General features: G+C 47.2%; 1 protein-coding gene across 1 annotated transcript; it reads right to left on the bottom strand.

Moving 5' to 3' along the window:
* Nucleotides 1-7,968: 7,968 nt before the first annotated feature.
* Nucleotides 7,969-8,922, bottom strand: LOC141155450 (olfactory receptor 6N1-like). Its single transcript, XM_073642314.1, has one exon. The coding sequence runs from the start codon at nt 8,920-8,922 to the stop codon at nt 7,969-7,971; it is 954 nt and encodes a 317-aa protein (XP_073498415.1).
* Nucleotides 8,923-13,231: the final 4,309 nt, after the last annotated feature.

Here is a 13,231-nt window from a genome sequence, read left to right as displayed (position 1 = left end):
CCAGGAAATACTTTGTGCCTAGTAGCAGTGTCTGCTAGTCAGCGGATTATCCCAGCTGTTAAGCAAGCTACACCACCTGTAGTTTGGACACTTAATTTTTTCAAAGGAAATGGTTCGGGACCCCGGGACACTCAGTGAAGAGCATCGGGGAGACACCCCAAGGCATAGGGGCTGGGACTGGCGGTAGGACGCCTTGCGGTGGACCGCCGAGCTCGATCCTTATAAAAGCTTTTTAACTGCAGCAGCTTTTGTGGACGCTACTGGAGCTGGAATTACGCGGCCGCTGGCATGAGACTTGCCCTTCAATAGATCCTTGTAAAAGGATTTAAAGTGTATTCATTCAAATTAGAGAGACAATATAAATTAAAAAGTTTAGACCTGCCTCCACCACAGTGGGGCTCGCTCGACCCACCAGCGAACAGGCACCAGTATTGGGAGAGGGGGGCTGGCCGTCAGGGTCCACCACAGCTCTTGCACAAACCCGGCGACATGGAGGTCGCACGGGCAGGAACGGATTGGCCGTGTCGGCTTCGCACTTTTTTGGTTTTAGAAGTGCATGACATGCCTATATCTGTGTCTCCCCCTCCTTTTACTCCTCCACCTCTTTTCTTTTCGCATGACTATATGTACTTGTTACTTTTCCATGTGTTAGTTGTGTCTTCTGAGCAGTTTGTCAGCTTTTGGACACCTTTGAAGGTGTTTTCTATGTATTTCTATGTGATTTTGTTTGCCTGCCATTGGTTTTAACAGTGTTCGAAGGTGTTCGACGAACAGTTCGACGAACAGTTCGGCGAACATGCGGGTGTTCAGCGAACCGAGCCGAACGCAAACACTACGGGGGTGGCTCAACACTACTTGGGAACTCATAAACAAACTAAAATGGATTAAATTCATGTATCCTCCCATGTACAGTAAGTAAATAAGTTGGCATTTACATGAAACATGCGGCCCTGTTGCAGAGAGCAGAGAGGAAATTACTGTAACTTAGAAGGTTGTGTGGTGAAAAAACGTAACCCAGTATATCTGATAATTCGATGAAGTTCAAGCATTGAGACACTCATCAATCGGTAAAGTGGGGCATTTTTATCCCCTTAGAATAGATTGCAAATGCTCATGCTTGACCGCCACTACATTTGTTCCCAATGGAGCAGTGCTCTGCTGTTTCTTGTAACCCCATAGAGAATGAACAGACCAGTGGCTGGGTAAGAGCACTGCCGCTCCATTCTGATGACCATCAAAGTGCTTCGTTCTGCCTGTCCAAGTATGTCCATGCTAAACATGGTCAGTCCAATGAACACAGAGAGAACTGTGGAATAGTTCATATTTCTTCATTGTCCAATATATACAAAGATAAAAGAAGCTAACAAACACATTCTAATTATTTTGGGCTCCAAACGTAGCACATTTTTGTTTTACATTTATTTCCTTTTTTATTTTTACTTTTTTTTGTAATACCACACATAACCACAAGGTTTGCTGTAGGCAAATAAAGAGCTATACAGTACTATTCTTTGGTTCTTGTAAAGATGTAAACATCTACTGGTACAAATATTTAGTGCAGTCATTTAGATTTTTTAGTCCAATATTTGACTTTTTGTGCTCATGATTAGAGATGAGCGGTGTTCGACTAGAACTGTTCGCCAATCTCAAATTCGAGCTGTTTTGGGCGGTGTTCGAGTTGTTCGACGAACCCGAACGATTTGCAAAAAATTCGGCTGCTCGAGGTTATGTTCGATAACTGTTCGTGCACCAAAAGCTTGTCCTGCATGTCTGGCGCTATTTAGAGCACCAATCATGCAGGGATTGTCTGCCACTCACTGTAATGCCACAGCCATGGTGGTTGTGGCATTAAAGTGATTGCCCAAATCGATTGGAACAGTGCCAACAGTGAAACATGAAAAGCCGGCAATTCAGCAGCGGCATACACCGGTACCCGACAATTTAGAACCGAAAGAATAGAGCTTCACACATAGATTAGATAGATAGAAACATGTCAGCCACATATATATGAAGTACAGGGACAGTGTTGCTTACTGTACTTGTCATTTAGTGTAAAGGATTTATCAAGAAAAATAATAGTGTTTTCATGCACCGTCTCTTTAAAAAAGCCGGCCGGCATTTCAGCATCTGTACCCGACAATTTAGAATAGAAAGAATAGAGCATCACACATAGATAAGATAGATAGAAACATGTCAGTCACATATATAAGAAGTACAGTGATAGTGTTGATTACTGTACTTGTCATTTAGTGTTAAAATAAAGGATTTATTTAAAAAAAAATTGGCGTGGGGTTCCCCGTAATTTTAGTCTCTAGCGGAGGTTAAGCAGACGGCTGGGGCAGATGTTTGAAGCCTAGGAAGGGGGTAATACCCACGGAGCTTCCCAGGCTACTAATATCAGCCCCCAGCTGAATACCTAGCCTTTACTAGCTATTAAAATGGGGGACCCCCCCCAAAAAAATGACGTGGGGTCCCCCCTATTTTAATAGCTAGCAAAGGCTAGGCAGACAGCTGGGGGCTGATATTAATAGCCCAGGAAGGGTGCCATGAATATTGGCCCCCTCCCAGGCTAGAAACACCAGCCGTCAGCCTCCCCAGAAATGGCGCATCCATAGGATGCGCCAATTCTGGCACTTAGCCTCGCTCTTCCCACTGCCCTGTAGCGGTGGCAGTGGGGTAATAGGGCTGGGGTTGATGTCAGCTTATAATGCCAGCTGACATCAAGCCCAGGTTAGTAATGGAGAGGCGTCTATAAGACACCCCCATTACTAACCCCATAGTCAAAGTTAAAAGAAAACACAAACACCCAGAATAAAGTCCTTTAATTGAAATAAAGACACAATCCTTTATTGTTCTAAATTAAACCATACTTACCACCACGCCCATTCCAGCTGAAGCCAACGATCTCCTGCAATAAAAGTAAAATAATAAAGCAACCTCATCCTTACCTTTCCATGGTTCCCAGGACAGCTTCAGCTCTGCTACATCGAGATGACAGGCTGGACCGCAGCAGAACGCTGCCATCCAGCCTGTCATCCCGCAGACACTGAGAAGCGCAGGCATGCTTGCGCTCCTCAGTGTCTCGCTGTGACGGCATCCAGATGAGCCGAGTTCATGTCCAATGAACTCGGCTCACCTCATGCACGTCACTGACAGCGTGGGAGAATTCTCCTGCACTCAGCGCTTCAGCGTGAGAATTTTCCCACGCTGTCAGTGACGTGCATGAGGTGAGCCGAGTTCATTGAACATGAATGAGCTCACCTCATGCACGTCACTGACAGCGTGGGAAAATTCTCACGCTGAAGCGCTGAGAGCAGGAGAATTTTCCCACGCTGTCAGTGACGTGCATGAGGTGAGCTCATTCATGTCCATTGAACTCAGCTGACCTCATGTACGTCACTGACAGCGTGGGAGAATTCTCACGCTGAAGCGCTGAGTGCAGGAGAATTCTTCCACGCTGTCAGTGACGTACATGAGGTGAGCTGAGTTCATTGGACATGACCTCGGCTCATCTGGATGCCGTCACAGCCAGACACTGAGGAGCGCAAGCAAGCCTGCGCTTCTCAGTGTCTGCGGGATGACAGGCTGGATGGCAGCGTTCTGCTGCGGTCCAGCCTGTCATCTCGATGTAGCAGAGCTGAAACTGTCGTGGGAACCATGGAAAGGTAAGGATGAGGTTGCTTTATTATTTTTCTTTTATTGCAGGAGATCGTTGGCTTCAGCTGGAATGGGCGTGATGGTAAGTATGGTTTAATTTAGAACAATAAAGAATTGTGTGTTTATTTCAATTAAAGGACTTTAATCTGGGTGTTGTGTTTTTTTTAAATACTTTACTAGAAATTCATAGTGGTCATGTCTAATATTGGCGTGACCCCATGAATTTCGCGCTTAGGGCCAGCTGATAATGCCAAGCTGGCCCTAACCCCTTTATTACCCAGTGAGCCACCGCACCAGGGCCCTGGATGAGTTGGGTACAGCGCCAGAAGATGGCGCTTCTATGAATGCGCCATTTTCCGGGGTGGCTGCGGACTGCAATTTGCAGCTGGGGGGACCCAGAAAGCTTGGGCCTCCCTGCGCTGCAGATTCCAGCCCCCAGCTGCCTAGTTGTACCTGGCTGGACACAAAAATAGGGCGAAGCCCCACGTATTTTTTTTTTTAATTATTTCATGAAATTCATGAAATAATTAAGAAAAAAAGGGCTTCCCTATATTGTTGTGTCCGGCCAGGTACAAATAGGCAGCTGGTGGTTGGGGGCAGCCCGTTCCTGCCTGCTGAACCTGGCTGGACACAAATATAGTGCGAAGCCCCACGTCAATTTTTTTTTAAATTATTTCATGAGCCTAGATGGTGGCCCGATTTCTAATGCATCGGGTATTCTAGAATATGTATGCGGCAGACCCGGCGCAATCAGCAGAGCGGTGTTTAAATTTGGCGCCAAAATCGCTGACTGGTCGCGGCCAGCAACCTCGACCAATCAGCAAAGCCGTGTTGAAATTTGGCAACTATATCACTGATTGGTCACGGCCGGCGGTCGCGACTAATCAGCAGAGCAGGGTTTAAATTTTGCGCCAATAATGCTGATAGGTTGTGGTCGCGACCAATCAGCAAAGCGGTGTTTAAATTTGGCGCCAATAATGGTGATTGGTCACGACCTTGACCATTCAGCAGAGCGGTGTTTAAATTTGGCGGCAACAATGTTGATTAGTCGCGGCCTGCATCGCGACCAATCAGCAGAGCGGGGTTTAAATTTGGCGCCAATAATGCTGATTGGTCGCAATCGCCGGCCGCGACCAATCAGCAGAGCGGTGTTTAAATTTGGCGTCAAAATCGCTGATTGGTCGCGAAAGGCAACTGTGACCAATCAGCAGAGCAGGGTTTAAATTTGGGGCCAATACTGCTGATTGGTCGCGGCCGGCAACCGTGACCAATCAGCCGAGCAGGGTTTAAATTTGGCGCCAATACTACTGATTGGTCGCGGACGGCGACCGCGATCAATCAGCAAAGCGGTGTTTAAATTTGGCGCCAATAATGCTGATTAGTCGCGGCCGGCATCCGCGACCAATTAGCAGAGCGGGGTTTAAATTTGGCGCCAATCTCGCTGATTGGTCGCGGCTGGAGTCCGCGACCAATCAGCAGAGCGTTGTTTAAATTTGGCACCAATCTCACTGATTGGATGCGTCTGGCGTCCGCGACCAATCAGCAGAGCGTTGTTTAAACTTGGCGCCAAGCTCGCTGATTGGTCGCGGCCGCTATTTAAATGTAGCGCCCAAATCGGTGATTGGTCGCGGGCAGCGTCCGCGACCAATCAGCAGAGCGGTGTTTAACTTTAGCGCCAAGATCACTGATTGGTCGCGTGCGGAGAGCGCGACCAATCAGCTAATCATATTGGTGAGGACCGGGGAGCGCCGCTGCCTGGTCGGATACTTCCGTTGCGAGAAGCCGGGAGATGAGCGACTGCTCGCAGCAGAAGTATCTCGACCCGCAGCGCCGCTCCCCGGTCCTCCCTTGACACCCTAGCCGCTGATGTCCCCACAGTATCCGCATGGTGTTACAAAGATCCGGACATTTGTGTTAAAAATCGCTGATTGGTCGCTGGCGCTGCCCGCGACCAATCACCGATTTGGGCGCCAAATTTAAATATCGGCCGCAACCAATCACCAATCTTGGCTCCACATTTAAACACCGCTGTGCTGTGCCACATTTAAATAGCGTCCGTGACCAATCAGTACAGCGGTGTTTAAATGTGGAGCCAAGATGGGTGATTGGTCGCGGAGGATATTTAAATTTGGCGCCCAAATCGGTGATTGGTCGCGGGCAGCGCCAGCGACCAATCAGCGATTTTTAACACAAATGTCCGGATCTTTGTAACACCATGCGGATACTGTGGGGACATCAGCGGCTAGGGTGTGAAGGGAGGACCGGGGAGCTGCGCTGACATCCAATTGGTCGCGGCCGCTATTTAAATGTGCCGCACAAATCGGTGATTGGTCGCCGTCTTGACCGCGACCAATCACTGATCTTGCCGCCAAAGTTAAACACTACTGTGCTGATTGGTCGCGGATGCTGCCCGCGACCAATCACCGATTTGTGCGCCAAATTTAAATATCGGCCGCGACCAATCACCGATCTTCGATCCACATTTAAACAACGCTGTGCTGATTGGTCGCGGCCGATATTTAAATGTGGCGCCCAAATCGGTGATTGGTCGCGATCTTGGCGCGCGACCAATCACTGATCTTGCCGCCAAAGTTAAACACTACCGTGCTGATTGGTCGCGGACGCTGCCCGCGACCAATCACCGATTTGTGCGCCAAATTTAAATATCAGCCTCATGCACGTCACTGACAGCATGGGAAAATTCTCCTGCACTCAGCGCTTCAGCGTGAGAATTCTCCCACGCTGTCAGTGACGTGCATGAGGTGAGCTGAGTTCATTGGACATGAGCTGACCTCATGCACGTCACTGACAGCGTGGAAAAATTCTCACGCTGAAGCGCTGAGTGCAGGAGAATTCTCCCACGCTGTCAGTGACGTGCATGAGGTGAGCTGAGTTCATTGGACATGAACTCGTCTCATCTTTATGCCGTCACAGAGAGACACTGAGGAGCGCAAGCATGCCTGCGCTTCTCAGTGTCTGCGGGATGACAGGCTGGATGGCAGCGTTCTGCTGCGATCCAGCCTGTCATCTCGATGTAGCAGAGCTGGAGCCGTCCTGGGAACCATGGAAAAGGTAAGGATGATGTTGCTTTATTATTTTTCTTTTATTGCAGGAGATCATTGGCTTCAGCTGGAATGGGCGTGATGGTAAGTATGGTTTAATTTAGAACAATAAAGAATTGTGTGTTTATTTCAATTAAAGGACTTTATTCTGGGTGTTTGCATTTTTTTTTTTAACTTTGACTATGGGGTTAGTAATGGGGGTGTCTTATAGACGCCTCTCCATTACTAACCTGGGCTTGATGTCAGCTGGCATTATAAGCTGACATCAACCCCAGCCCTATTACCCCACTGCCACCACTACAGGGCAGTGGGAAGAGCGAGGCCAAGTGCCAGAATTGGCGCATCCTATGGATGCGCCATTTCTGTGGCGGCTGACGGCTGGTGTTTCTAGCCTGGGATGGGGCCAATATTCATGGCACCCTTCCTGGGCTACTAATATCAGCCCCCAGCTGTCTGCCTAGCCTTTGCTAGCTATTAAAATAGGGGGGACCCCATGTCATTTTTTTGGGGGGTCCCCCATTTAAATAGCTAGTAAAGGCTAGGTATTCAGCTGGGGGCTGATATTAGTAGCCTGGGGAGCTCCGTGGGTATTACCCCCTTCCCAGGCTTCAAACATCTGCCCCAGCTGTCTGCTTAACCTCCGCTAGAGACTAAAATTACGGGGACCCCCACGCCAATTTTTTTTTTAATAAATCCTTTATTTTAACACTAAATGACAAGTACAGTAATCAACACTGTCACTGTACTTCATATATATGTGACTGACATGTTTCTATCTATCTAATCTATGTGTGATGCTCTATTCTTTCTGTTCTAAATTGTCGGGTACAGATGCTGAATTGCCGGCCGGCTTTTTTAAAGAGACGGTGCATGAAAACACTATTATTTTTTTAAATAAATCCTTTACACTAAATGACAAGTACAGTAAGCAACACTGTCACTGTGCTTCTTATATGTGTGACTGACATGTTTCTATCTATCTAATCTATGTGTGATGCTCTATTCCTTCTTGTCTAAATTGTCGGGTACCGGTGTATGCCGCTGCTGAATTGCCGGCCGGCTTTTTTAAAGAGAGCGTCTTCTGAGCAGTTTGTCAGCTTTTGGACACCTTTGAAGGTGTTTTCTATGTGTTTCTATGTGTTTTTGTTTGCCTGCCATTGGTTTTAACGGTGTTCGACGGTGTTCTAAGGTGTTCGACGAACCGAACCCGAACACTACGGGGGTGGCTCAACACTACTCATGATAGTTATTATACAATGTTTTTTTGTAAATTTAAAATTCTTTTTACTGCTACTTTGACTTCTTTATTCCTCAGACTATAAATAATCGGGTTAAGTAAAGGAGTAAACATTGCGTATACCAGAGCAAACATCTTGTCATAGTTCACTGAGTGTAAGCCTTTTGGACTAGCATAGACAGTAAATGCCGTGCTATAAAACAGCATCACCACAGTGATATGAGATGAACAGGTGGAGAAAGCCTTAACTCTTCCTGCTCTTGTCTTCATCTTCAGAATAGAACATATAATATTAATGTACATGATTATGATAATTATAAAGTTAAACATAGTAGCAAAGCCAATTACACAGCCATTCACTCTGTTATTAAGGGAGGTATTCATACAGGCCAAGTTCAACAGGGGAGCAAGGTCACAGAAGTAATGATCTATGTGTCGTAGACCACAGATTGGCACTGTTATGGTAAAACTCAGCGGCAAAGTTGCAGCCATGAACCCATAAATCCAACATAATAAAGCTAGATGTCTACACATTCTATCATTCATGATGCTATTATATCTCAGAGGGTTACAAATAGCCATATATCGGTCAATGGACATTATGGCTAACAAACCACATTCTGTCATCCCAAGTCCATGGAACATGTACAACTGAACAAAACACCAATGGAATGATACTCTCTTGTCATTGGTCATAAGAATAGCCAAAAGTTTTGGTACCGTCATTGATATGTACCAGATCTCTAGTAAGGACAGATTGGTGATGAAGAAATACATTGGCTTGCGAAGATGTAAGTGAAGATGAACAACCAAAATGATGATCATGTTACCAAATAAAGTCAGTAAATAAGTAAAGAGAAAAATGAAAAACAGGCCAATGCGATAATTCTCAATGTTAGAAAATCCTTGAAGGTAAAAGTCATCAAACCAACTCTGGTTCCTCTCATTAATATATGGATTCCACATTGATAAAAAGTCTCAATTCTTGGAACTTTTGATAATTAGTTTGAGCAAACCTGTAGGAATAAGAAAAAGAAAGCCTTAAAGAAATCTGTCAGCACAAAGTAACTGTTCAAACCAAGGACAGGTGCTTGATGGACCTTTGGTATGGCCAAATAGTTTATAGCTTATTCCCACCTACTGTACATGTTTTACAGTTGTATCCATCCTCCTCTACCTTGATTGACAACTCTTTTTTACAAAAGCCACTGGAGGGTGTGGATAGTTAGAAAAAAAAATTAAGAAGGCATACAGAACTACTTGACCATGCTAAGGGTGCACTGAGCGCCTGTGCTTGGTTTTGTAAGGGTGGTGGACTATACTGTTGCATTCCTGCCCCTGAAGACACCAATCTCCTCATGTTTATTATGTCATGCATCTTTGTATATATTGTTTCATGTGAATTGTGTTGCATTGTAGTGTTTGCCTGTGTAATATATAGAGTGTGATAAATACTAGTGTTGAGCCACCCCCGTAGTGTTCGAGTTCGGCTCGGTTCGTCGAACACCCGTGTGTTCACCGAACTGTTCGTCGAACTGTTCGTCGAACACCTTCGAACACCATTAAAACCAATGGCAGGCAAACAAAATCACATAGAAACACATAGAAAACACCTTCAAAGGTGTCCAAAAGCTTACAAACTGCTCAGAAGACATAACTAACAAATGGAAAAGTGACAAGTACATATAGTCATGCGAAAAGAAAAGAGGTGGAGGAGTAAAAGGAGGGGGAGACACAGATATAGGCATGTCATGCCCTTCTAAAATCCAAAAAGTGAGAAGCCGACACGGCCAGTCCGCTCCTGCCCGTGCCACCTCCGTGTCGCCGGGTTTGTGCCAGAGCCGCGGTGAACCCTGACGGCCAGCCCCAATCTCCCAATACTGGTGCCTGTACGCTGGTGGGTCGAGCGAGCCCCCCTGTGGTGGAGGCAGCTCTAAGCTTTTTAATTTAAATTGTCTCTCTAATTTGAATGAATACACTTTAAATCCATTTACAAGGATCTATTGGAGGGCAAGTCTCATGCTAGCAGCTGCGTAATTCCAGCTCCAGTAGCGTCCACTAAAGCTGCTGCAGTTAAAAAGCTTTAATAAGGATCGAGCTCGGCTGTCCACCGCAAGGCATCCTACTGCCAGTCCCAGCCCCTATGCCTTGGGGTGCCTCCTGATGCTCTTCACTGAGTATCCCGTGGTCCCGAAGCATTTCCTTTGAAAAAATTAAGTGTCCAAACTACAGGTGGTGTAGCTTGCTTAACAGCCGGGATAATCCGCTGACTAGCAGACACTGCTACTAGGCACAAAGTATTTCCTGGGCTAGATGCAGTTAAAAATTTGTAATTAGATACTCTCGTTGGATGCTGAGAAAGCATTCCATAGAGTCTCCAGGCACGCCATATATTATTCTCTTAAAAAGTTTGGGGTAGGGGTCTAGGGGACCCTTTTATAGCCAAAATCACGGCCCTATATCGCAATACGTCACCTAGGCTGAAGATAAATGGAACTGTAGCACCCTGAGGGCTCGGTTGCTACAGAGGTATTGCACCTCACCCAGAGGTGTGATATCTCACTCTCAGGTAAGGATGGAGTGTGGATCAGGACCTGACACCTGCATGCATTACACCACATTGCCGTGGGACAGGGCGACCAATATGCCCCAGAGATGGGCACGACAGTCCCTGTCCCTGGCTGGAGTGGGGGGAGGTAACACTGAGGAAGGGGAACCCTGTAGTGCAGGAGCAGGGAGGAAGCAGTTCCTGGGTGCATTGAGAAGGGAGTATAAAAGGTGGGCACCATCTTAGTTCAGTGCAGAGAAGTCTGAGCAGAAGTGACAGGGAGCAGGGGCTCTGCATGAGCTCTGCTCAGGAGGCGGGCCTAGTAACAGAGGCCCAGGCCTGGAAGAGGGAGAAGGAAGGAAGAGGAGCGGAGAAGGCTCCAGGAACAAGGAACGAAGGGATCCCAGGGGTGCGGACGGGCGAGTCGCCACCGCACGCCAGAATCCACCTGCGTGGAAAGGTCAGGCCAAAGGGGGAGACCGGTCCCCGAAACTAGTGGAGGCGGGAAACGACCATCAGCTAGAAACCAGAGGCTGTGACATTTTATGTGGCGCAGCCCCTCGCTACACCCGCTAGGAAGGCACCACATAGGGTCAGGGAAACTGGCGCCAAGTTTACCAAGAGGAGGCCCAAGGCAGCCGGACAGAAGGGTTGGTAAGAAAGGCCAGACAAAGGACACACAAAGGGGGTCCTGTGAAGCGCTCCAAAGTTATCTGGGAGTTGTCTGAGCCCCTCACCTGGTGAGCACAGTACGACGTGGGCAGCCGTTACCTGCAGACGTGGTCTGGATAATAAGAACTGTGAGTAAAGGCCCTGGACTGCATCACTGACTCCGTGTCGTTACTGCAGCTGCCCTGCACCATCGCCCCCATCCTCCGCATACACTGCCCTGAGACTATACTCCTCCCGTGGGGACTTATGCTACACTTTTCTGCACCCACAACACCAGCCTCAGCGGTCTGCCCTGCAGCGGCGGTTCACTCTGACCGCAATCCACGGGTGGCGTAGTCAGACATTTAAACATCAAAACCACATAAATAGTTCCACCACTGGTTTGACCGCCCTGAGCCACGGAACCGGGTCGCCGCCACGGAGACTACAGCCACCAGCATCCACCAAAAAGGGTCCGGCTCCGGGTGTCTCAAGGCCCAGGGGGCGCGTCAGAACATTTTCATCACCTTTCATAATCACCAATGGGACAAGGCAGGGATGTCCTCTGTCCCCTCTCTTATACATCCTAGTGACAGAGCACCTGCTCTCATCAATTCGCCATAACCCCAATATTAGGTGGATTGAGGTGGGAGGCACCGAGTACAAGTGCTCTCTATTTGCTGATGATGTCCTAGTATATATCACTCAATCACATATATCCATCCCTGCTGTTATGGCTGAAATAGATCACTTTGTTACATGGTCAAATTTTAAAATCAATGCAGCGAAGTCTGAGGCCCTCGATGTCTCCCTCCCCAAATCCATACAGGATTCCATCCAGTCCAACTTTCCCTTTGCCTGGCCCTCACAGGGTATCAAATACTTAGGAATTTCTATTCATAGAGTCCTCTCCCATCTATGTTATCTTAATTTTGGGCCCTTTAATGAACAACTCCATACAGACCACGGTTGGCAAGTTAGAACTGTAAGATTCACTACGTGAACCACTGGTGTTTTGTGGAAGAGCACATGTACACTGTGTTCCAAATTATTATGCAAAAAGTGTTTAGGAGTGATAAGGGAAGAATTTGTTTGTTTGTCAGTTAAACTCATTGATGGTGATGTCTGTCAGGGCTCTTTTTATCACTGTAAGCAATTGCAGACACCTGTGCTAATTAGTTTGGTAGGTGTGTCCAATGAAAGGCAAGACTACTTAAGAAGGCTGTCCCACATTATTAAGCAGCCTACATTTTCTGCCAAAATGGGAAAGAAAAAGGATGTGTCGGCTGCTGAGAAGCAACAAATTGTGGAGTGTTTAGGTCAAGGCATGACTACAATCAACATTGTGCGATGATCAGGATGAAATGTCTTGGCAATCAAGAAGTATGTAGCTGATTCACAGTACACACGTGTGCGTGCTGATAAGGGCAAATTGAGGACTCTTTCCTCCAGGCAATTACGTCAGGTTAAAAGAGCAGCGGCAAAAAAGCCTTGTCATAGCAGCAGACAAGTTTTTGAAGCTGCTGGTGCCTCCAACGTCCCCCGAACAACAAGATGCAGGGTCTTTCAGAGGTTTGCAGCTGTGCATACGCCATCCTGTCGACCTCCTCTATCCACTTCACACAAGCAGAAACGGCTCCAGTGGGCCAAACATTACATGAAGACTGATTTCAAAACTGTTTTGTTCACGGATGAGTGCCGTGCAACGCTCGATGGTCCAGATGGATGGAGTGGAGGATGGCTGGTTGATGGACACCCCACGCAAACACGGCTACAGCGCCAACAAGGAGGAGGTGGAGTAATGTTTTGGGCTGGAATCATGGGGAGAGAGATTGTCGGCCCCTTTAGGATCCCTGAAGGGGTAAAGATGAACTCCATAATGTATGTGGAGTTTCTCAAACAGCACTTCCTGCCATGGTTCAAGAAGAAGAACCGTGTATTCCACAGCAAGATCATTTTTATGCATGATAATGCACCGTCTCATGCTGCACATAACACATCTGCATTTCTGGCTGATATGGGCATAAAAGGGGACAAACTTATGGTGAGACCCCCATGCTCCCCTGACCTGTACCC

Source organism: Phyllobates terribilis, unplaced genomic scaffold, assembly GCF_046119375.1.
Source record: "Phyllobates terribilis strain yellow unplaced genomic scaffold, ASM4611937v1 Scaffold_7__3_contigs__length_470593459, whole genome shotgun sequence".
In the NCBI taxonomy this organism is placed as follows: Eukaryota; Metazoa; Chordata; class Amphibia; order Anura; family Dendrobatidae; genus Phyllobates; species Phyllobates terribilis.
The sequence above is the reverse complement of the archived record's forward strand: the minus strand, read 5'-3'. Positions and strand labels throughout refer to the sequence as shown.